This window comes from Phocoena sinus, chromosome 20 (genome assembly GCF_008692025.1).
Source record: "Phocoena sinus isolate mPhoSin1 chromosome 20, mPhoSin1.pri, whole genome shotgun sequence".
Taxonomy (NCBI): Eukaryota; Metazoa; Chordata; class Mammalia; order Artiodactyla; family Phocoenidae; genus Phocoena; species Phocoena sinus.
This window is the reverse complement of record NC_045782.1, coordinates 51,604,238-51,627,445: the sequence shown is the minus strand read 5'-3', so window position 1 is coordinate 51,627,445 and position 23,208 is coordinate 51,604,238. Positions and strand designations below refer to the sequence as shown.

Here is a 23,208-nt window from a genome sequence, read left to right as displayed (position 1 = left end):
GATCTTAGTTCCCAGACCAGGGATCGAACCCACGCCCCCTGCAATGGAAGTGCTGGACCGCCAGGGAAGTCCCTTCTGGAGGGCTTTAAGCAGGGAAGTTCCATGAGGAGATTTATTCTTCTAAAGACTACTGTCGCTTCAGCCGCAGCTACGGCAGCCGAGTTCCACTCAGGCAAATTACTTACCTGCTCTGCATCAGTTTCTCCTGGGAAACGGGATAACAGTATTCCCTCGTGATCTGTTGCCAGGTTCCTATGAGACCTCGAGGTCAATGGGCTAATGATGGGGGAGGCCCTCTGTCAGGGTCAGGGAGAACATCTTAGAGTTTGATGCATAGGATGTCTTCTCTAACTTGGGTTGGCACTGGGGCCCTCAGTCTGTGGGTCAGAGGATCCTGCGCGAAAAGTGGGTGCCAAGGAAGGAGTGGGAACATCACACCCAGAGAGCTGGGCTCCCCACCTAGGGACACAGGTATGGTTTTGTGACTGCCAGTTTAGGGGGGCTTCCATGTCTTTTATCCAGTTGGCCTAAATTACCTCACACTAATGGACAAGCGACACGAAGTTTCCTGCCAAGAAACCAAGACTTGAAGATCACAGTAACGATGCAAAGGCCAACAAATGAGAAGAAAATGGCAGAGCCAACACCTCCATGGCTTCGTGGCTGCCGCAATGATCCAGCTAATCAGCTCGAACAAGAAGTCAACAAGCACACACGCACCTGAAAATCCGGGAGGGCTCTTTGAAAATGGATTTACCCCGCACGCATTAAGGACGAGATTTGCCTTACGTACACTACGCTTTGAAGCGTTAGCTTACGCTGGTGGTTCAAATAGTTCAGAAGAAAAGTTCTCATATTAGGAGTGTGAGACCAACCATTTTTATGGATAGGCGTGCTCTAGAAAGGGGATTGACGGAAGCTGGGCTGGCCCCGAGGGAGAAGTGGGGTGTCCAGGGAGAGGTGATGGGAGTGGTGAAACGGAAGTATTGAGAGGTTGAGTTGACCAGGATGGCTGCCAGATAGACCGGTGAGTGAGTGGGAGGAGTCACTGCCAATTCCAAAGGCCCTGGAGGGGGCTTCCCTGGTGGCGCAGTGGTTGAGAGTCCGCCTGCCGATGCAGGGGACGCGGGTTTGTGCCCCGGTCTGGGAAGGTGCCACGGAGCGGCTGGGCCCGTGAGCCATGGCCGCCGAGCCTGCGCGTCTGGAGCCTGTGCTCCGCAACGGGAGAGGCCAGAACAGTGAGAGGCCCGCGTACCGCAAAAAAAAAAAAAAAAAAAAAACCAAAGGCCCTGGAGACGTACCACAGGCAGCCAGTCTGGAGACTTAGATCTGAGGGCCTTCGGCATCCAGCGGTGGAAGACAGTGTTCACCTACATCTGAAAGTCGGGCGGATCCAACCCTCCTCCATCACTGGCTTTGCCTGTGACCGGCTGTGTGACCTTGGATAGATGACCTCACTCCTGCGCCTTTGTTTACTTATCTCCAAAATGGGCTGTGATAATAGGGCCGACCTCAGAGGACTGAAAGGATTAAATGAGAATCTGTAACATCCCACAGCAGCTGGCTCCAAGTAAACACCCAACCAAAGGAGGTGAAAGTTACTGTGAGGTGGGTGAGGCCAGGAGAGGAGGAAATGGATCAGGAGGGAGGGAAGGAGTGTGGAGTGGAGTCAGAAGAGGGCTTGCACAGACCAGAGGAGGAGCTCACAGTCCTTGTGAGCAAAGCAGATGAAGGGATGAGTGGGAAGGAGGAGGCAAAGGGGAGAACTGGGCTTGGGGCTGGGGCCCCTCTGCCCTGCTATCAGGTTTGTCCAGGGGAGTTCCCCGGAGATTGTTGGAAATCACACAGCCAGGAAGTGGGACAGGGGAGGGACCAAGCCTGTCTGGTTCTGAAGCCAATTCTCAGCAGAAGTGTCATGGAGCAGAATAGCGGGACCCGGGCTTCCCTGGTGGCGCAGTGGTTAAGAATCCACCTGCCAATGCAGGAGACATGGGTTTGAGCCCTGGTTCGGGAAGATCCCACATGCCGTGGAGCAACTGAGCCCGTGCACCACAACTAGTGAGCCTGTGCTCTAGAGCCCGCAAGCAAAACTAGTGAGCCCACATGCCACAACTACTGAAGCCTGCGCGCCTACAGCCCATGCTCTGCACCAAGAGAAGCCACGACAATGAGAAGCCCGCGCACCGCAACGGAAAGTAGCCCCCGCTAGCCACTAGAGAAAGCCCGCGTGCAGCAACGAAGACCCAATGCAGCCAATAAATTAATTAATTAATTAAAGAAAAAGAACAGCGGGACCCTTGAATTGGGTCCCCAATTTCTCACTTACTGGCTGTGTGTCTTTAAGCCACTTACCCTCTCAGAGCCGTTTCCCCATCTGTGAAATGAGACCATATCTCCTTCCTAGGGTTTTGGGGGGTTTGAATGAAATGAAGCTTGGGAAGAGAACTGAGACTCAGAGGATCAGAAGTGGCCACGCCCACGGAGCTGAGTGAGATCCGAGCTCTGTCCTGGATCAACCAGAGGGAGAGGAGGGCAGGGGAGAAGGTAGGAGATTAGAGACAGGTGTGGAGCTCTCCCTCTGCCCCCAGAGCTCACAGGACACATTGTAATGGGCTGGACAAATGGAAGTTCTGTGTGTAGCTGATGGTAGCTCCTCACACATGTTCTTTTGCCAGGTCTTGGGAGCCAGACTGCCTGAGTGGGCATCCCACTTCTTTTTTATATATATATAATAATATATTTATTTTTGGCCGCGCTGTGCAGCTTGTGGGATCTTAGTTCCCTGACCAGGGATTGAACCCAGGCCCTCAGCAGTGAAAGCACAGAGTCCTAAGCACTGGCCCGCCAGGGAATTCCTGGCATTCCAGTTCTGACACTCAGCTGTGTGCCTCGGTCTCATCCATAAAATGGGAATCCTTAGAGCACCAACCTCCTAGAGTGTTTTCAAGAATTAAGTGAATTCAGGGAATTCCCTGGCGGTCCAGTGGTTAGGACTCCGTGCTTTCACTGCTGAGGGCCTGGGTTCAATCCCTGGCTGGGGAACTAAGATCCCACAGGCTGCAGGGCGTGGCCAAAAGAAAAAAAAAAAAATTAAGTGTAGTACTTAGAACGGTACCTAGCACATCATCATCGTCATCATTATTATTAGTCCAGGGCAAAACAGTGAGCTCTTTCTCTGCATTACCTTTTAAATTATAAAACGCATACAGAATAGCACAAGTCATAGGAGTACAACCCGATAAACCTCCACCAACTGAACAGGCTCCCTTGTGACCCTTCTAGTCACTACCAACCTCCCACCCCCCACCCCAGGCACCACTCTATAAATAGCTCAGTTTGCTCTTTTCGTACTTTATGTAAATGGAATCATACAGTGACTCTATAACTCTTTCTGGCTTCTTCACTCGCCATTACGTTTGTGAAATAACCCACATGTGTTGCTGACAGTGCTGTGTAATGATCCACGGTGCGAGTACATCACCCCACTTCCTGCTTTCTGCAGGTGAAACAAGCCCTATGAGTCTCATCGCCCTTTGCCTTGGTCAGTATTGGTGGCGGGGAAGCACAGCTTACAGACTTTCACAAAGACACCAGTTTTATGAGCTACACGGTGACTGACGTTACCCATGAGCTTGTGTTCCTTTGGGACAGCTGCTTCCTTCACTAGAAGGCTGCTTCCTCGGCAAAGGCCAAGTCACTTTCAACTCCTTGCTCAGACCAGGCCTCTGGGCTGTGAGTGGCCCTCCTGGGTAACGTGAGTGCTTGCAGCTGCTCCACCCAGGTCTGAGGCTGGCTCCAGGAGATGTGCAGAGAGGTGGGTACAAGGCAGGTACAAGCCAACTGGAGAGCATACCAAGGAAAGGGCCACAATCTGGAATGTTACCTCCCCCACTCTGGTTCTGGGCGGGGCTGCTGGTGAGGAGAGGCCAGAGTGAGTGGTCAGCAGGGGCACGGAGCCCTGCGGGGCAGGTCACAGGCCCTGGCTGGAGATCTCATCTGACTCCATCTTGGGTGCCCCGGAGCCCTGGGGCCATCCAAAAAGGGCTCATGAATCCTGCCTGGGTTTAACTACAGTATAACCGTCAAGAAACAGATCCGCATCGATACGAAGAGGGGTAAAGAATGAGAAAAGACAGGTCTCAGGAAAAAAAAAAAAAAAAAAGGCTGTAAGATGGAGGAAAGCTGCTTATTTTCACAGAGAAATGAATTTAAAAGACACTGAGATTTGTCACGTTTCAGAGTGGCAAAAATGTTAGGTAACACCATGCCTCAGTGCCATGTTAAAATGGGTGGTCTCCTATCTTGTTTGTGGGAGTGTAAATTGATACAGCCTCCATGGAGGAAAATTTGGAGCACTCCAAATTACAAATACACATACCCTATGGCCCAGCAATTCTACTTCTAGGAATTGATTCTGCTTGGACACAGGTGGAGTCAATGTTGTTTGTAACTGAAGCAAAAGCTGAGATGAAGGCATCCTCCGTTTCAGACATAAAAGTCTGTTAGCCTAAAGCAATTTTAAAAAGTCAGTTATTTTACCAGGAAAACAGGTTTATTCAAGAGCAGCAAAGAATTACAACACAGGATAGCGACTATGGCCAGCAACACGCAACCCTGCTAAAGCAGAGAGGAAACTTTTTTATAGAGGAGAAGGGGAAGTTGGGAAAGGCTGCTATAAACAAAAAGACCATTGGAGGAAATTGGGAATTTGAAGCACAGTGGCTTTTCATTGTCTTAGTTTGACAGTTTCTCATTGGCTGAGCTGTGCCAGGCAAGGAGAAAATCTTTTTTCCTCCAGCTGGCTGTAGTACAAAGTACATTTCTTTCCCTCGGGATCTGCATTGAGGTGGAGGGGTAAGCGTGTAAGAGCTCCCCCTTCTGGCCTCTGGACTCCATTTTAGTAAGGTTTCCCTTGATTAATTTTCACACTATCAATAAAGAATTGGTTAAACTATGGCACGTTCATTTGCTGGATTATTATGCAGTTGTTAAAAGAAAAGAAAAAGAAGATCATTATGTACTATTATGAAATCTCCAAGTTAATCTGTTAGATTGGAAAAAGCAGAGTGGAGAGCCATGAGCTAGAAAAGCTTCCACCTGTGCTCAAAGGGAAAACGAATACTTGCTTTTCTGTGCGTGGATAGCTCTTGAAGGCAATACAAGAAATGGGTAACCTGGACTTCCCTGGTGGCGCAGTGGTTAAGAATCCGCCTGCCAATGCAGGGGAGGGAGGGTGGATTCCCCTAGAGACCCCAGGACGAGGAGGACGGTTCTTTTGGCACCCCCTCACGCCCTGCTGAAGAAGCGGTGAGGCGGGAGCAGAGCATGCGCCCCCTCGATTTGGCGTGGTGCCAGGCTGACCTGGCCGGCAGCAACTCCAGGCGGCACGGTTGCCCTGTCCACGGCCTTTGTCCGCAGTTGCAGCTCCTCTTTCCTGGGTGGCCTCCACTCTATTGTTGGCCGAGGAGGTCAGGACCCGCAGCCACCTGCATTATTGATGCTCACGCATAAAGCGGGAGATGCGGGGGCGGGTAGATTGAGCCTGTAGCCGTAACCTGTGATGTGCTGCCGAGGGCACCTGCGGGCAGCCAGCTCCTAGGGAAGAGGACAGGAGGGAGACGCCGGGAAACAAACCATGGTCAGGAGCAAGGGCAAAACGCCCCAGCGGCCGGAGGGACCCGGGAGGCCGACCTCCAGGGAGCAGGAATCCGGGTCGGCCAGCGCCGACAGCGCGCCCAGCCGGGAGCGCCGACAGGGCCGCGGTAAAGCCCACGGGGCAAGACCACTCTTGGAGCCCTGCACCGCGGGGGGCCAGGAGACCCCCGGTGGCCGCAGGAAGCCCACCGTAGAGGAGAACGGCGACTGCAGACGGCCAGAGGCTGGGCCGCCACCGGAGGCTGCGGGGAGACGAGGCAGCGCTTGGCGTCGGGGATGCCGGCCTAAGGAGAACCACAAGCCTGGGGACGGCCGTGGGGGGCGCCTGGAGGAGAAGAGTCTCCTCGGAGGAGGAAGGACACGCGGGCGCGACCGCCGCAGGAGAGGAGGAAAAGGGCGGGGACGCTCGGTTCAGCGGGGCCGCCAAGAGACCCGCAGCCTCAATGGGGACACGTCGGATGGAGACGGGGCCAGCTCCTGCCCGGACAGCGAAGCCCGCGAGGCCCTGGAGAGCGGCAGCCAGAGCGGTGGGGCCCCAGAGCGGCGGCCCAACTCGGAGCAAACGGACATGGGCTCGGGAAGCACCCAAACCGGTCCGGAGTCAGCGCTGGAGGCGCCGAGAGAACGCCCGAGCAGCGACGGCCTGGGCAGCGACGGCAGAGGCGGTGACAAGCCCCCCGCCGGGCCCCGGAGCCCGGAAGGATCGTCGGGGGCGAGGCCCCAGGGAGAAACCGAGGATTCCGAGACTGACACAGACTTGAGTCTGGAGGGAGCCGGGCCTGGACGGAGCCTACGGGCAGCCCCAGGAACGACAAGCGGGTCCACTGAGGCCGAAGAGGCTGACGCGGCCAGTAAAGCCGCGGCCTCCAGTCCCCTCGAGGGCAGCCGCGCGTGCGTTCCCCGGAGCTCGCGGGCTTCTCGAGATCCCAGGCGGGCCCGGGACGCGAGAAACAGTGGGGTGCAGCCTGAGGCTGAGCCGAGGGGCCCCGAGGCCGTTAGAGCCGAGGCCTCGACCGCCCGGGGTCAGCGTACCCAGGTCGGAGAGGGGGTGGGGAAGGTGCAAGAGGAGGAGGGCGTGAGCGAAGCGGGGGCTGGAGAAGAAGGGTCCAGGGACCCAGCGCCGCTGGTGGCCCTAGTGGCGCTCGGCAGGCTTCGCGCGAGGCCCCCGCCAGGGCCTGCTCCCCAGGCCGCGGGTCCCTGCCGCTCGGGCCTCAAGGACCGGCTCCTGCGGGTGGCACGGGGCCTGGGCCTCCTGCGGTGGCTGCAGCTCCGGCCGCGGGCGGGCGGGGCGCGGGCGGCGGGCGAGGGGCGGGGCCGCGGGCCGGGGCTGAGCCGCGGTCTAGTGCTGAGCCTGGCGGGCGTAGCTGGGCTGGGCGGGCGACCGAGGGCTCCCCCTGGTGGCGGCTCGAGTTCCCCGCAGGTTGCGGAAAGGCCAGCCCCCGACGACCCTTCTGAGGACGCGGACCCGACTCCAGATCCCAAGTTTGCGGTCATGTTCCCCAGGATCCACAGGGCAGGGAGGACCTCGAGCAGCCAGAACTCAGAGGAAGCGTCCGCGGACGCCCCCGCTGGGGAGGGGCACTTTTCGTCTTGTGCGGGGGCTTCAGGGGATAGTGAGGGGCGCAGGGCGAGTGGAGAAGGGGTGGCCGGGCGCCGCCACGGCTCTCTCGGCCCGACTCCCTCCGACGAGCCCCCACTCGAGAGAGGCTCCAGCAGCGAAGCGGAGCCGGAGACCTTGGGAGCCGAGGCTCCGGTGCACTGGGCACAGGGCGAGGACCCCCGGGAGGACCCTGGGTTTGGCACCGAAGCACTGCTGCCCCGACTCATCTTGGAGACCCGCCTGCGGCAGGAGAGGAGCCCGAGCCCCTGCAGGTTCCTGAGGGATCGATGGGAGCCGGAGGATGAGACGGAGGAGGCGCTGGAGAAGGACCTGGAGCTGAGCCTCGGGCCGGGCCTGGAGGCGCCGCCCTTTCCCGGCGCCGAGGACAGGAGCCTCGGGGAAGGCCTGGAAGACACCGAGGACCTGGCCCGGCTGCGGTGAGCGGGCGCGGTCCCAAACCTGCCATGCCTGGGTCACACTTACTCGTATCCCATCCTACCCCCGTTCTTTTATGAATTGTATCCTTACGTGGGATTTTGCCACACAAGGTCGTCTGGTTGGAAGGGGCAGGTGAGGGGTGAGAATCAGGTGCTCCTTCCTTCTCTAATTGGCACAAAGCTTCCCGCTGGGTCAGCAGCCTGGTCCCACTTGTAGCGCCCACGGCGCTGGTAATTTGCTTAGCAGCCGGACCCCTGTATTATGGACCAGCTCGGAGAGGGTGCATGACTTGGTGGAAGTGTCTCTGCAGCCAGTGGCAGCGCTAACCCAGGATCTTCTGCCCCCAACTCCCTGCTTCTCCACCCTGCTTCCCTACAGGCCGGTGTGCGACAGCTCCGTACTGCTGTGCCTCAAGGAGAGGTTTTACCTGGGCCGAATCTATGTACGGGAGACCCAAGAGGGGATGGTGGGCTGGGATTCCCTTAGGGATCAGAGGGCCCTCCGGGCACCCCTGGAGAGCTTTCCCCTCCATCTCTCTCCTCCCTGGGCTGGGTGCTGAACCCTCTCTGGGGTCCTGCAGAGCGGGGAGGGGCCGGGGGCATCAGAGCTCCACTCTATTTGCATCACCTGCTCCCTCCATGTTCTGATGAGAGCTTCCACTTTCCTCCCAGACCTTTGGGGGGCCCCTCCTGCTCGCTCTGAACCCCCGCCGGCCCCTGCCTCTCTTCTCACCTGAGGTCCTGGCCAGCTACCACCCTAGGAAGACCCCTAACACCACCCCGTACGTGAATTTGCCCCACCAGCCCTCTGCTCACCCCCAGCATGTCCCACTGACTGAGGTCCAGGGCATGGCAGGCACGACCTGCCTACGCCCAGGAGGCCCCAGATGCCCATCTCTGGTAACCTTCTCATCTGCTTCCACCCTCCTCCCCCAGACACATCTTTGCCATCGTGGCAGCAGCCTATAGCCTGTCTCAGAGCACTGGGCAGGGCACCTGCATCCTCTTGGGGTGAGTGGTGGCTGCCCTGCTTGGCTGAACCTTCAGGCCACACTGAAGGCCAGGAGGAAGGGGATGTGAGGTCTGCATTTGAAACTGCCTGTCTGGTCCACTGCTGGGCAACAGCTCTGGACTTCCTAAGACTGTGCCCCTTGAACGAGGCATCTTGGGGACTTTTTTCTGTTTGGTCTCTATGCCCCAGGTCTATGTTTCTGCATTTCTGGGAGTCTCCTCTAGGGCAGGTATCACTTCCAGGTGGGCATATCCCCACTTTCGGGCTCAATGGGATTGTCCTATGTGCCCCTTCCTGGAGACCCTGCCAGCCTCTCCCTCCTGCAGTGGGCACAGCGGCTCTGGGAAGACAGAAGCTTCCAGAAAGATTGTGCAGTTCCTAAGCAGCCTGGAGCAGGGGCAGACAAGGGACAGAGGATGTCAGGTGAGGGGCAGCTCGCCATTTCCCAGGGATCCAAGAGGGACCATGCTACTCCTTTGGGCCAGAAGGGTGGTCTTCAGGCCTCTGGCTTCCCCTCGGGGGCAGCCCAAGGCATTGCCTACTGCGGGGGCAGGGAGGGCTGGGGTGACTGACCCCTCCATGGACCAACAGAGCTGCCAGGGACATAGTGTCCTCGGCCGGGATGCCTGATCGGTGGGCACCACTGCTGCTCCCAGGGGTACTTGAATGCCCCTCCCCCATCCAGCTGGACCACGTGCTGTCCGTGCTCAGCAGCTTTGGCCACGCCAAGACAGTCCTCAACGCCAACGCCAGCCGCTTTGGCCAGGTCTTAGGCCTCTGCCTGAAGCAGTGAGTGACGGGGGTCCAGGTGGGCAGGGTCACCCATGATCAGTTTCCCTTACTGGGAAGCTGAGACTGCTGCCCTTGGGTCCAGCCCACGGTGGGTCCCTCACTCAGTGTCCTGTGTCCACAGAGGGGTCATCCTGGGAGCCTCTGTGTCACATTATCTGCTTGAGACCTCGAGGGTGGTGTTTCAGGTATGACCTGGCCCGCTGCTCCCAGAGCGGGAAAGAGGGAGGGGCCGCTGTGAGCGGCTGTGGTCCCTCAGCCCCCAAGCCTGCCTTCCCCAGGACTTGTCCTTGCTCCCCTGGGGCACAGGACCAGGCCGTTGCTCCCCCTAAGCCAGTCCTTCTCCCCTGAGGCCCAGGCTGAGCGGAGCTTCCATGTTTTTTATGAGCTGCTGGCGGGGCTGGACCCCATGGAACGGGAACGGCTCTCCCTACAGGGGCCGGAGACCTACTACTACCTCAACCAGGTGGGGGAAGGCCCCCTCGGTGCTGGACAACGGGGCCTGCCCAGGGGAGGGTCTGAGGAGAGGGAAGCTGTGGGTGGCCAGACTCCTCACCCCTCACCCCTGCTGTGCTCTGCAGGGCCGGGCCTGCAGGCTCCGGGGCAAGGAGGATGCCCAGGACTTCACAGGACTGGTGAAGGCCCTGCAGGTGCTGGGCTTGTGCACCGTGGAGTTGACTGCCGTCTGGGCTGTGCTGGCCTCTGTCCTGCAGCTGGGCAACATCTGCTTCTCCTCTTCAGAGGTGAGCTCCCTCTGAGACACTGGATTGGTGGTGGCTTGTTTGCATCATCACGAGGGCAGAAATAACAATGCCAAACACTTGTGTGTAGGAGACAGTAAGGCCCCGGGCCACCATCAGGGCCTCACCACTGCCCCAGAAAGCAGATGAACTCCCATCGTACAGATGAGAAAACTGAAACCAGGGTCTTCTGCATCTATACCGATCCTGTCCCACTAAACTGCCACCCTAAGGAGGATGCTTGGCATTAATCGAGCAGCTATTATGTACCTGGCACTGTGTAGATCACTCTACATATATTTTCTTTTCTTTTTTTTTTTTTCTTTTGGCCACACCGCGCAGCTTGCGGGATCTTAGTTCCCTGACCAGGGATTGAACCCGGGCCCCCGGCAGTGAATGTGCCGAGTCCTATAACCGCTGGACCGCTGAGGAATTCCCTGCATATATTTTCTAATTCATTGCTCCTGAGAACACCATAACATAAAAATTGTTGTTTCGCCTTTAACAATAAGACAGTGGAGACTCGGAGAAGGAAAGAGACTTGTCAGGGCCGCCAGTTAGTGGAGAGGTAAAGTCAGGATTCACGCTCAGGCCCTCAGACTCCGGAGCCAGCTCCTACCTGCCCAGATCTACCTTTGGGTAACAGGGCACCTTGCCAGGCAAAGCAAGGCCCTGCCCCTGCCCCATGGGAAGCAGCCAGTCCACAAGCAGAGCTCTCCCTGCCCCCTCCCGCCTGTCCAGAGGGAGTCACAGGAGGTGGCTGCCGTGTCCAGCTGGGCTGAGATCCACACAGCAGCCCGGTTGCTGCGGGTGCCGCCCGAGCGCCTGGAGGGGGCTGTCACCAGGAGGGTCATGGTGAGCTCGGGGGTCCTGGGGAGGCGGGGGCCTGACCAGTCCACCCGAAGGCTTGGGGAGCACTAGTGTGGACCTTGGGCCTGACGTACCACATGCACATCCTCTGCCCTCAGGAGACGCCCTATGGCCGGGTCTCGAGATCCCTGCCCGTGGAAAGTGCCATCAATGCCAGGTGGCCCTGGGGACAGGAGAGAGCTGTGAGCAGGCCTGGCCCCTGCTGCACGAGGCTCACTCCCCATGCCCACAGGGACGCCCTGGCCAAGGCCCTGTACTCGCGGCTCTTCACCTGGCTTCTGAGGAGAACCAATGTGCGGCTGGCACCCCCCGGGGAGGGAGGCAGCGTGGTCACTGTCACTGTCGTCGATGTCTACGGCTTTGAGGTCACCCCTGGGGGCGGGGCCCAGGACGGGGTGCCCACCTCATCCTGGTTATTTCTGGGGAGCCCAGCAGCTTCCCTTTGTGGGGGCGCTCGTGCGCTGCTGGCCTTTCTGACCATAAGATGGTCCACGAGACAGCTGCGTGCTCCATAGGTACACCCATCTGCCCTGTCCAGCCCTGACGTCGGCTCTGGAGAGTTCTGCCTGCTTGGCCTTGAGTCTCACGGGAGCCCTTAAGACAATGAAAGACCCTCGGATGGGTCAGCCTCGCCTGCTGTGTACCCAGAGGAGAGGGAAGAGAGGGAATCCCCCAAATCACACTGAGTTTTTCATAAGCTCTTCACCCCTTTCCAGAACATCCTGTTTCCTCAAGGCAGGGAGGAGGGGCGAGAGCAAGGGGAGGTGGCCCCCACCTCAGTCCTTGGATGGGCACTGTGCCCAGTCCTCTGCTCTCTCCTCCTCTCCAGTGTGCCCTTGGTGACTATCCGCTCTCTGAGGAGGGGATGACCGTTGCCTGTGTGTGTGTGTGTGTGTGTGTGTGTGTGTGTGCGCGCGCATGTACGCACATGCGTGCTCTTGTGTGTATTTTAGAACATGTCAAAACTGTACAAAGCTACACGAAGCGGGGGCTCTGCTGGGCTTACTAGGAAAGTGCTGAGGGGCACAGAGGAAGGAGCCTGTAATTCCAACAGAAGGGATGCTGGAAGGCTTCTTGGAGGCGGCAGCCTGGAGCTCTGCTTACGAGGATGTGGCATTCTGAGAGCCAGCGAGTTAGGCTGTAGCAAGAGGTGTCTTCTAGACCACAGGATGGCTATGATCAGAGGCCCGAAGGCTCACAGCGGTGCTAAGGCAGAAGGCAGGGGTGTGGGTTGTTGGAGGGAGGAAGCATGATCGAGGCTGGGACCGGGCTGAGGCGGCCTGCATGCTGTGTCAGGATCTTTGGTCTTGTCCCTGGAGGAGGAAGCATCAGCCCTAGTGCACCACTCCCGCCTAGTGCTGGGGAGAATGGGGGCAGCTGTGGGAGGGGGATGAAGGGAACCAGGCCTGTGTGCTAGACCCCCGACCAGCTGCCCTGTGCCCCCACCTCGTGTGGGTGCCCACCTCACTGCCCACGCGCCCCCCCAGGCACTGCAGGTCAACGGCCTGGAGCAGCTGTGCAACAATCTCGCCAGCGAGCGCCTGCAGCTCTTCTCTAGCCAGATGCTTCTGGCCCAGGAGGAGGTATGGGGAGCTGGGCATGGAGGTGGCAGGGGGACACCCAGCTGTTTCCCAGAACAGAGGCCATCCCTGGTAAAGAGAAGGCACTACACCGAGAGCTCTGCCCCAAAGCCCCCTTGCTATGGGCCGCCTCAGTCCTTCTGAGGCTCAGTTTACTCATCTGTAAAGTGGGAGGGCCATCCTTGCTCTGGCGCAGATGAGGTCCCCCCATGAACATGGGTGGTCTCTGTAAACTAAATGCTGGCTGTTCCCAGGAGGAGTGTCGGAGGGAGTTGTTGCCCTGGGTGCCCATCCCCCAGCCTCCACAGGAGTCCTGCCTGGATCTCCTGGTAGACCAGCCCCACAGCCTCCTGAGTATCCTGGATGCCCAGACATGGCTGTCCCAGGTGAGCCCTCAGTGTCGGGGACAAGGAGTGGGGGCCCTGGTGGCCAGGCCAGAGCCAGCAGGAACTCCCAGGGTAACAATAAAGAGCTGAGGTCCTGGGACCCTGCCCACAGGCCCTCAGCGCAGCTTGGGAAAGCAGTGGCCAGACTGGCTTCACATCCTGTCTCTGGGTGATCCTGAGTGAGATTCCCGACTTCTCCAAGAGTCCTCCTGCAGAAGGGGGAAAATTGTGCCTGAGGGGCAGGGTGGTGGGGACTGTGCAGGCCCCATGAGGGGCTTGTGAGGGTTTCCCCAAGTATTTGTTGTTATAAGTTCCTTAGCACTATAAAATAATCTCTTACCGGATGGCTTTTAAAAAGTATCTTTGAAAGACTTGTTCAGAAACACATGTAACTGTGAGACCAGACTCCCAGGAGTGATTGCTAAATCTGCCTTAAAGTTCCCCTAGCCCCATTTCTTTTAAATGATTTCATCAAGGGTCCCCTAAGCCGCCAAATCTTATTGACTGAGGTATACAAGGCTACTGTGTTTTTTCTCAAATGGGAACCAATTGTTCAAAATAGTCCCTGGGATAGAAGCTGTGCCCTTTATAAGGACTCAGATGTGGAGTGACTCTTCCTGAAAAACAAGTTTGGGGACCAAAACCAAAGCTCACCTTCTGTTCAGTGCATGTGGTTTTCGGGGGCAGGGGAGGGAAGCACAGTCCCAGCAGGGGAATGGCACCTGCAAAGGCCTGAGAAGCTCTTCCTCTCCTCAGGCCACGGACCACACCTTCCTGCAGAAGTGCCACTACCACCACGGCGACCACCCGCATTACACCAAGCCCCAGCTGCCCCTTCCCATCTTCACCGTGCGGCATTACGCTGGGACCGTCACCTACCAGGTATCAGGGTGAATCAGTGAGGGCAATGTGACCCTGGGGAGTCACCTGACGGGTGAGAGGGGTAGGTGTGGGGAGGCCCCTTCCAAGGCTTGGCCATCTGTCCCCACCTGGCCCCTTGGCCTCACCTAGTGCATGACTTACTGAGTTCTGGGTGGGCATTATGGGGTGGGGAGGGTCAAGGCCTTGGGACCCTCCAGTCCAAGAGGGGCAGAGTGTATGCATGGGACCTGGCTCTGATAACCTCAGGCAGTCTACTTCTCCTTCTGAGCCTCCATTTCCTCATCTGTAAAAGGGGAATGGGAGTCCAGCCTATAGCATTGTCCTGAGGATTAATGCAATTACATGGAAATGGCGGGTCAGGTGCCTGGCAGATACTAGGTGCTCACTGAAGGGATTCTCCTCTCCCCTTTATGAGTTTCATGACTACTGCACACCTACCCAGGAGGAGAGCTGCTGAGGGGAGGGGGCCTGGTTTAAAGGCTAGGACCAGGTGACTGGTTTGAGGTGGGGCAAGTCAGGTAAGGCTTCCTGGAGGAGGTGACATGCTCTGGTTGTAGAAGAAAACATACAAACTACACAGGAGTTATCCACACGTGAAACACAAGGAGTATATGTCAATTATACCTCAAAAAAAATCACATCTAAAAGAAAAAAGGAAGAAACAGAAGGAGATTGACTAAAGAAAACTATAAAATTGTATTGAAGGTCACAAAAGAAGACTTAAAAATGGAGGGAAAAGCCACATTCCTGTTGGGGAGCCCTATAATGTTCACTCTTTCCCAGTTAATCTAGAAAAGTCATGTAATTCCAGACAATACTCCAATGGGGCTTTTATGAGAGAAGGAGAGGTGGATTTTAACAAAATTATTCTGAAGTATTATATGGAAAATAAATGCATAAGAATAGCTAATAAGATAAAAAGCAAATGATTATGGAGGAATTTGCTCTATCAGGTATTAAAACATATTTTAAAGCTCTAGCAATTAAAAGAGTATGGTATTGATAAGGAGCAGACCCATCAATGAGACAGAAGTGAAAACCCAATAAACAGACCCAAAAGTGTAACAAAGAACTGGGTATGTGACAAAGGCGGCCTTTAAAAAAATGTGGTAAAGTATACACAACATAAAATTTCCCATTCTAACCATTTTTAAGTGTACATTTCAGTGTCTTTACATTCAAAATGTTGTGTAACCATCACTGCTATCCATTTCCAGTACGTTTTCATTATCCCAAACAGAAACAACTTACCCATTAAACCTTAAGCTGCAATTCCCCCTTCCTCAGACTCTGGCAATATCTAATCTACTTTCTGTATCTATAAATTTGCCTATTCTTATGTAAGTGGAATCATAACACACACACACACAAAATCCTTATGTGTCTGACTCATTGCATTAAGCATAATGCTTCCAAGGTTCATCCATGTTGTAGCCTGTGTCAGAATTTCCTTCCTTTTTATGGCTGAATAATATTCCGTTGTATGTATAGACCACATTTTGTTTATCCATTCATCTGCTGATGGACATGAATTGTTTCCACCTTTTTGGCTATTGTGAATAACGCTGCTGTGAACATGGGTGTACAAGTAACTGTTTGAGTCGCCGCTTTCAATTCTTTTGGGTATCTGCCTAAGAGTAGGTTTGCTGGGTCATATGGTAATGCTATGTTTACCTTTTTGACGAGCCACCAAACTATTCCTCAGTGATTGCACCATTTTATAGTCCCACCAGCAATGTATTGGGGGTTCCAGTTTTTCTACATCCTTGCAAATACTTGTTATTTTCCATTTTTGAAAATTATAGTCATCCTAGTGGGTGTGAAGTGGTATCTCATTGGGTTTTTTTTTTTTTTTTTTTTTTTGCGATATGCGGGCCTCTCACTGTTGTGGCCTCTCCCGTTGCGGAGCACAGGCTCCGGACGCGCAGGCTCAGCGGCCATGGCTCACGGGCCCAGCCGCTCCGCGGCATGTGGGATCCTCCCGGACCGGGGCACGAACCGGTGTCCCCTGCATCGGCAGGCGGACTCTCAACCACTGCGCCACCAGGGAAGCCCTGGGTTTTTTTTTCATTGTGGTTTTGATTTGCATTTCTCTAATGACTAACGATGTCAAGCATCTTTTCATGTGCTTCTTGGCCATTTGTGTATCTGCTTTGGAGAAATATCTATTCAAGTCCTTTGCCCATTTTTGAATTGAGTTGGTTTGGGGTTTATTTATTTATTTTCGGCTGCCTTGGGTCTTCGTTGCCACACGCAGGCTTTCTCTAGTTGCAGCGAGCAGGGGGCTACTCTTCATTGCGGTGCACGGCCTTCTCATTGTGGTGGCTTCTCTTGTTGCGGAGCACGGGCTCTAGGTGTGTGGGCTTCAGTAGTTGTGGCATGTGGGCTCAGTAGTTGTGGTGCATGGGCTTAGTTGCTACGCGGCATGTGGGGTCTTCCTGGATCAGGGATCGAACCAGTGCCCCCTGCATTGGCAGGCGGATCCTTAACCACTGTGCCACCAGGGAAGTCCTGAATTGAGTTGTTTTATTTTTTTGTTGTTGTTAAGTTGTGGGAGTTCTTTACATAATCTGCATATTAACCCACTATATGTGATATTTTCTCCCATTTTGTAGGCTGTCTTTTCACCCTCTTAGTACTGTATTTTGATACACAAAAGTTTTTCATTTTAATGAAATCCAGTTTATCTATTTTTCCTTTGTTGCCTGTGCTTTTAGTGTCATATTCAGGAAATCATTGCCAAGTCCAATGTCATGAAGCTTTCTCCCTTTGTTTTCTTCTAAGAGTTTTATAGTTTCAGGTCTTACATCTGGGTCTTTGATCCATTCATTTTGAGTTAATTTTGGTACGTGGTGTGAGATGAGTCCAACTTCAAAGGGGGCCTTTATAAAACATTTTTTTTTAATGAAGTGTAGTTGATTTACAGTGTTGTGTCAAAGGTGGCCTTATAACTCAGAGGGGAGAGGCTGGATTATTTTGCAAAGGGACTGACTTCCACACCCAGCCTTCTCTCCTTGGCTTCCCCTCCCCCCACCCCCACATTATCTCTTGCAGGTTCACAAGTTTTTAAACAGAAACCAGGATCATCTTGACCCTGCTGTGGTGGAAATGCTTGCCCAGAGCCAGCTCCAGGTGCCCCTGCCGGCTGCCCTGTCCCCCCATTCTGCCCTCTCCACCCTGACAGCCTTGCCCAAGGAGCTGGTCTTCAAGCCCCTGGCAACCTGAACCTTTGGCCGGCCCATCCTGGCTCCCTGGGGGTCGGGGTGAGGGGCAGGCTGGACAGGCCCAGGTGAGCTGGCTTGGCCCCCTCTCACCCCACAGCTGGTGGGTAGCCTGTTCCAGGAAGCAGAGCCCGAGTCTGGGGACGGACCAGGCAAACCCACGCTGACCTCTCGCTTCCAGCATTCCCTGGGGGACCTCCTAGCCCGGCTGGGCAGGTGAGAATAGGGCCCCCCACACTCAACCCCAGGGAGTTTGAATGGAGGGGCCAGTCTGTGCTCAAGTGACCGCCCCTTCCACCCACCAGGAGCCATGTCCATTTCATCCAGTGCCTCAACCCCAACCCGGGAAAGGTGAGCTCTCCCAACACCTGGCGCCAGAGCCCTCCCACCCCTGCCCGCCCCCTCAGCCCTCCTCGGCCCTGCCCCACCTTCCCCACAGCTCTGAGCCCCTCAGTTCAGCTCTCCTTGGCTCTGCCCCGTGGCCACAGCTTCCGGGCCTCTTTGATGTGGGTCACGTGGCAGAGCAACTGCGCCAGGCGGGCATCCTGGAGGCCGTGTGTACCCGCAGCGCCAACTTCCCCGTTCGCGTGCCTTTCCAGGCCTTCCTGGCCAGGTAGGGGCCCAGGATGCGGGCAGCCCCGGGGCGCAGGCACCTCAGGGCCAGGGCTCACTAGGAAGGCCCCCTGGAGTGGCTCGCGGACCTGGGGCTTTTTCGGGAGCGGGGGATGGACACACCTTCCCAGGGACCCTGGGCCTGACGTCCAACCCGCCCTCCTTCCTTTCTCTCTGTCTCTCCTTCTCTCCCGCCATCTGCGTCTCCTTTCACTGTTCGTCATCCGCACACCTCTCCACGGCTCTGTGCATTGTCCTCTCAGCAAAACTCTCCTTAGTGCCTGGCACATAGTAGGTGCTTTCCAAATCATTGTTGAATTGCTTATAGACTGAATAGACCCCGAGGGATTCAGGGGTCAAATGAGCGTGGAGGGAGGTCCCCGCTGTGCTTGTTCCGACCTCCGCAAGGTTCTCTGTCCTTGGGGCAGGTTCCGGGCCCTGGGGACAGAGGGACAGGAAGAACTCTCTGACCGGGAAAGATGTGGCGCCATCCTGAACCAGGTGTTTGGGGCTGAGTCGCCCCTCTGTCACCTGGGAGCCACCCAGGTGGGTGGTGTGTATGAGCAGGGAAGCAGCAGGTATGGCTGGAAAGTGGGAGGAACATTTTGGGACCAACTCATGATTTGGTGGTCCTTCTGGGTGGTAGGGAGATGGAGTGGGCCAGGTGTCCCGGGCACCCCAGTAGAATCAATAGTTTGGCAGAAAGGAGGAGGCTGAGGCCTCGGGAGAAGGGCAGGGTGGTCTCCAGCCACCTGGTCTGCCCCCAGCCCAAACCTCTGCCCCCAGGTGCTACTGCGGGAGCTGGGCTGGCAGCAGCTGGAGCGGCACCGGGCCCAGCAGCGCGCCCAGGCCCTGCTCACCCTGCACCGAGGCCTCTGCACCAGCCTCTCCTGTCAACGCCTTCGCCTCCTACCACGGATTCGCGTGCGTGGGCTCCAGGCCAGGTGTGCAGAGTGGGGCGAGACTGTAGGCCTCCTCACGGTGGTGGGGCAGGGTCGGGGGGGCATAGGGCCTCAAGGCTAGTCTGCCTTCTTCCCATCAGCACCGGACTCTCCTTGCTGGCATCCCCACCATGCCGTCTCTGCTTGAATACCCCCAGCCACGAGAAGCTCATTACCTGCTAGGCCAGTCAAACCTGCGGTCTTGACTCCTTGACTGTTCTTTTTTCTAGTCTGTTCTCCACTCTGCAGCAAGAATACTCTTTTAAAAGCGTGAATCAGGTTGTGTGAGGCCCTGCCTACTTCTCCAGCCTCGATGTAGACAGGAATTTTACACTCCAGGCTCTTTGGGCTTCGTGGTCCTACGATGCTCCCCTCACCCTTCTCGCCTCATTAGCTCCATCCCCACTCACCCTTCACTGCCCGTCTTCACTCATCCATCCAACAGCTGTTGGTTGACCATCTTCTCCATCTACCCTGGGCCAGGTGCTGGCAACACAGGGAGGAAGGTGCCAGCATCTTCACACAGGCACAGAGATGGTGCCTTCCAGGCTAGCTGGGGAGTCAGATGCAGACAGTAAACCAGCTTCCAGTTGCCCCAAAGGGGATTGTTTAAGGACTGAGAACAAAATGAAGGCAGTACCATGGACACCAGGGAAGCCTCGGAGAAGGGGGCACCCGTCACCACTATATGTTTCCAAAACGTTTTCATCACCAGCGGGAACTCTATACCCATTCAGCAATGATGCCTCACTGTCCCTTCCCTCCCGCCCCTGGTAACCTCCAGTTTGCTTTCCATTGCTGTGAATTTGCCTATTCTAGATATGCCGTCTAAGTTGACTCCTAGAAATTCCTTTTACATTACTGCACTAACCATAGCGTTTTCAGGGTTCGTCCCTGTCGTAACATGTGTCAGAACTTCATGTCTTTTTTATGGCTGAAAATTGTTCCATTGTGTGGATGGACCGCATTTTGTTTATCCACTTATCTGTCAGTGGGTTGTTTCTACCTTTTGGCTTATTGTGAATAAGGCTGCTATCAACACAAGTGTACAAGTAACTGTTTAAGTTTCTGCTTTTGGTTCTTTTGGGTCTCTATCTGGGAGTGGAAATCCTGAGTTATACGGTAACTCTGTCTTTACCTTTTTGAGGAATTGCCAAACTGTTTTCCACAGCGGCTGCACCATTTTATATTCCTACCAGCAATGTGTGAAGGTTCCAATTTCTCTGCATCTTTGCCAATACTTGTTATTTTCTGCTTTTTAAATGATAGCCATCCTAGTGGGTGTGAGGTGGTATCTCATTGTGGTTTTGATTTGCATTTCTTTAATGACTAATGATGTTGAGCATCTTTTCATGTACTTCTTGGCCATTTGTGTATCTCTTTGGGGAAATATCCAAGTCCTCTGCCTGCTTTTTTTTTCCCTTTGGGAATTTATTTATTTATTTATTTTTGGCTGTGTCGAGTCTTCGTTGCTGTGCGTGGGCTTTCTCTAGTTGCAGTGAGCAGGGGCTGCTCTTCGTTGCAGTGCGCGGGCTTCTCATTGCGGTGGCTTCTCTTGTTGCGGAGCACGGGCTCTAGGTGCGCGGGCTTCAGTAGTTGTGGCACACGGGTTCAGTAGTTGTGGCTTGTGGTCTCAGTAGTTGTGGCTTGTGGGCTCTAGAGCGCAGGCTCAGTAGTTGTGGTGCACAGGCTTAGTTGCTCCGCAGCATGTGGGATCTTCCCGGACCAGGGCTCGAACCCTTGTCCCCTGTGTTGGCAGGCGATTTCTTAACCACTATGCCACCAGGGAAGTCCCCCTCTGCCTGCTTTTTAATTGGGTTGTTTTTTTTTTTTCATTGAGTTGTAGGAGTTCTTTATATGTTCTGGATATTAAACCTTTATCAAATGTGTGATTTGCAAGTAGTCTCCCATTACGTGGGTTGTCTTTTCATTCTCTTTTTTTTTGCGGTACGCGGGCCTCTCACTGTTGTGGCCTCTCCCGTTGCGGAGCAACAGGCTCCGGACGCGCAGGCTCAGTGGCCATGGCTCACGGGCCCAGCCGCTCCGCGGCATGTGGGATCCTCCCACACCGGGGCACGAACCCGTGTCCCCTGCATCGGCAGGCGGACTCTCAACCACTGCGCCACCAGGGAAGCCCTCATTCTCTTTTTTAAATTAAAAAATTTTAATTTATTTATTATTCATTTTTGGCTGCATTGGGTCTTCGTTGCTGCACATGGGCTTTCTCTAGTTGCGGCAAGCGGGGGCTACTCTTTGTTGTGGTGTGCTGGCTTCTCATTGCAGTGGCTTGTCGTGTTGTGGAGCATGGGCTCTAGGCACGCGGGCTTCAGTGATTGTGGCATGTGGGCTGAGTAGTTTTGGCTCACGGGCTCTAGAGCACAGGCCCAGTAATTGTGGTGCACGGGCTTAGTTGCTCCACAGCATGTGGGATCTTCCCGGACCAGGGCTCGAACCCATGTCCCTTGCATTGGCAGGTGGATTCCCAACCACTGTGTCACCAGAAAGTGTCCTTTTATGTACAAAAGCTATAGATTTATTTATGTTTTTATTGAAGTATAGTGATTTACGATGTTTCAGGTGTACAGCAAAATGATTCAGTTACAAATATATACATACATACATAATACATATATATACGCTTTTTCAGATTTTTTTCCATTATAGGTAATTACAAGATATTAAATATAGTTCCCTGTGCTATACAGTAGATCCTTGTTTATCTATGTTATGTCTAGTAGTATATATAGATTTATTTTTAAATATTTATCATGCTCAGGGCTCCTTCATTGAGGAGTCTGGTCTTTCTTATATCTGGAAAATTCTCAAAGATATTGTCTTTTCCGGGATCTCCTGTTAGACTTCCAGTGAATGTTATTTTTTCATTTTTTAGAAGTTCTGCTTCTTAAATAATAATATGCCAGACTCTATTCATTTCATCTTATTGTGGGGCAGGCATTACAATACTTCTCAATTTAGAGATGATGAAAATAAAATACAGAGGTAAAGTAGGGAATTCCCTGGCGGTCCAGTGGTTAGGACTCAGCGCTTTCTTTCTTTCTTTCTTTTTTTTTTTTTTTTAAATAAATTTATTTATTTATTTATTTTTGGCTGCGTTGGGTCTTCCTTGCTGCGTGCGGGCTTTCTCTAGCTGCGGCGAGCGGGGGCTACTCTTCCTTGTGGTGCGCGGGCTTCTCATTACGGTGGCTTCTCTTGTCACGGAGCACGGGCTCCAGGCGCACGGGCTTCAGTAGTTGTGGCACGTGGGCTCTAGAGCGCAGGCTCAGCAGTTGTGGCGCACGGGCTTAGTTGCTCTGCGGCATGTGGGATCTTCCCGGACTAGGGCTCGAACCTGTGTCCCCCGCATTGGCAGGCGGATTCTTGACCACTGCGCCACTAGGGAAGTCCAGGACTCGGCGCTTTCACTGCCAGGGCCGGGTTTGATCCCTGGTCGGGGAACTCAGATTCCACATGCCACGCGGCGTGGCCAAAAAACAAAAGCAGATAAACCCCAGAGAGGGAAAGTAACTTATCCAAGACCGCAGTGACTGAGCGGTGGGGGGACGAGCCTGGATGGTCGGCGCCAGAGTCCCAGATCTGGATCCTTGGACACAGCAGCATCTCAGTTTACCTGCTGGTCTTTCGAAGTGTCGCGTCCTTTCCCTGTTGCTTCCCTTCGGCAGCCGGGAGCTTCACTGGGGTCCGATTTTACATTCATGTCTTGGCTTGGAGGATTCAGGTATCGGCTGTGAGTTTGGACTCCTCACCAACCCCCTTCCCGGCCTCCAGGAAGTGGTACCTCCGGCGGCGGGCAGCTCTGGGGCAGCTGAACACCATCCTGCTGGCGGGCCGGCGCCTGCTCTGGAGACAGCGGAGAGGGCAGGTGAAGCACATGGATGGGTCCTGCCCAGGGCAGCTCAGGGGAGAAGCCAGGCAGCCTTGCCGGCCACATTGGCCAAATCCCGACAGTGTCCACCCTCCAAGTGTAGCCGCACGAGGACCGAGGCCTCGGAGACCATTGCTGGTGGAGCTCCTTCCGTCCCCCTCTGCCTGGCCAGGGTAGCCTAGGGCCTCCAGGAGGCTGTCGCCTTCCTTCATGCCTGCCCACTGCCAGGGCCTGACTCTCCCCTGCTGGCTGGGGGTGCCTCCCATCCCCTCCAGGCCTCCCTTGGACTGTTCCCCTCTTGCCCTGTGACTCCAACCTGAGGGCCATAAAACAGCTCAAAGGTCAATGCCTACGTACTGCCCCACTCTCTGGCCCCTCCCTGGCTGGACTTTGTCCCTTGGGACCATTCCTTCCCTTCTTCCCTCCTCTTCCCGGTACCCTGGCAGACGGGCAGAGACAGCCACAGCGCTAAGGCTAGTGAGGGCTCTGGAGGGCTGGGGGCAGACAGCTGGCCCCCTGGGTCTGCACCCCTTCCTCCACTGGTGTGGGGTCCTCCTGGGAGGAGGAGGGGGCAGCTGCACTGCTGAGCGGGGGAGGGGC

At 55.2% G+C, this 23,208-nt stretch overlaps 1 protein-coding gene across 1 annotated transcript in view; it reads left to right on the top strand.

Moving 5' to 3' along the window:
- The first annotated feature begins 5,635 nt into the window (after window positions 1–5,635).
- Window positions 5,636–23,208, top strand: part of MYO15B (myosin XVB) — a 32,916-nt gene continuing 15,343 nt past the window's right edge. The window contains 21 exon segments of the mRNA XM_032617515.1: window positions 5,636–7,692; window positions 8,072–8,135; window positions 8,365–8,474; window positions 8,629–8,707; window positions 9,005–9,127; window positions 9,390–9,493; window positions 9,618–9,681; window positions 10,075–10,236; window positions 10,975–11,088; window positions 11,202–11,260; window positions 11,336–11,468; window positions 12,591–12,686; window positions 12,938–13,069; window positions 13,826–13,951; window positions 17,006–17,083; window positions 17,273–17,388; window positions 17,478–17,523; window positions 17,661–17,785; window positions 18,213–18,330; window positions 18,571–18,728; window positions 22,512–22,605. Coding sequence (XP_032473406.1) covers window positions 5,636–7,692; window positions 8,072–8,135; window positions 8,365–8,474; window positions 8,629–8,707; window positions 9,005–9,127; window positions 9,390–9,493; window positions 9,618–9,681; window positions 10,075–10,236; window positions 10,975–11,088; window positions 11,202–11,260; window positions 11,336–11,468; window positions 12,591–12,686; window positions 12,938–13,069; window positions 13,826–13,951; window positions 17,006–17,083; window positions 17,273–17,388; window positions 17,478–17,523; window positions 17,661–17,785; window positions 18,213–18,330; window positions 18,571–18,728; window positions 22,512–22,605 — 4,158 coding nt within the window.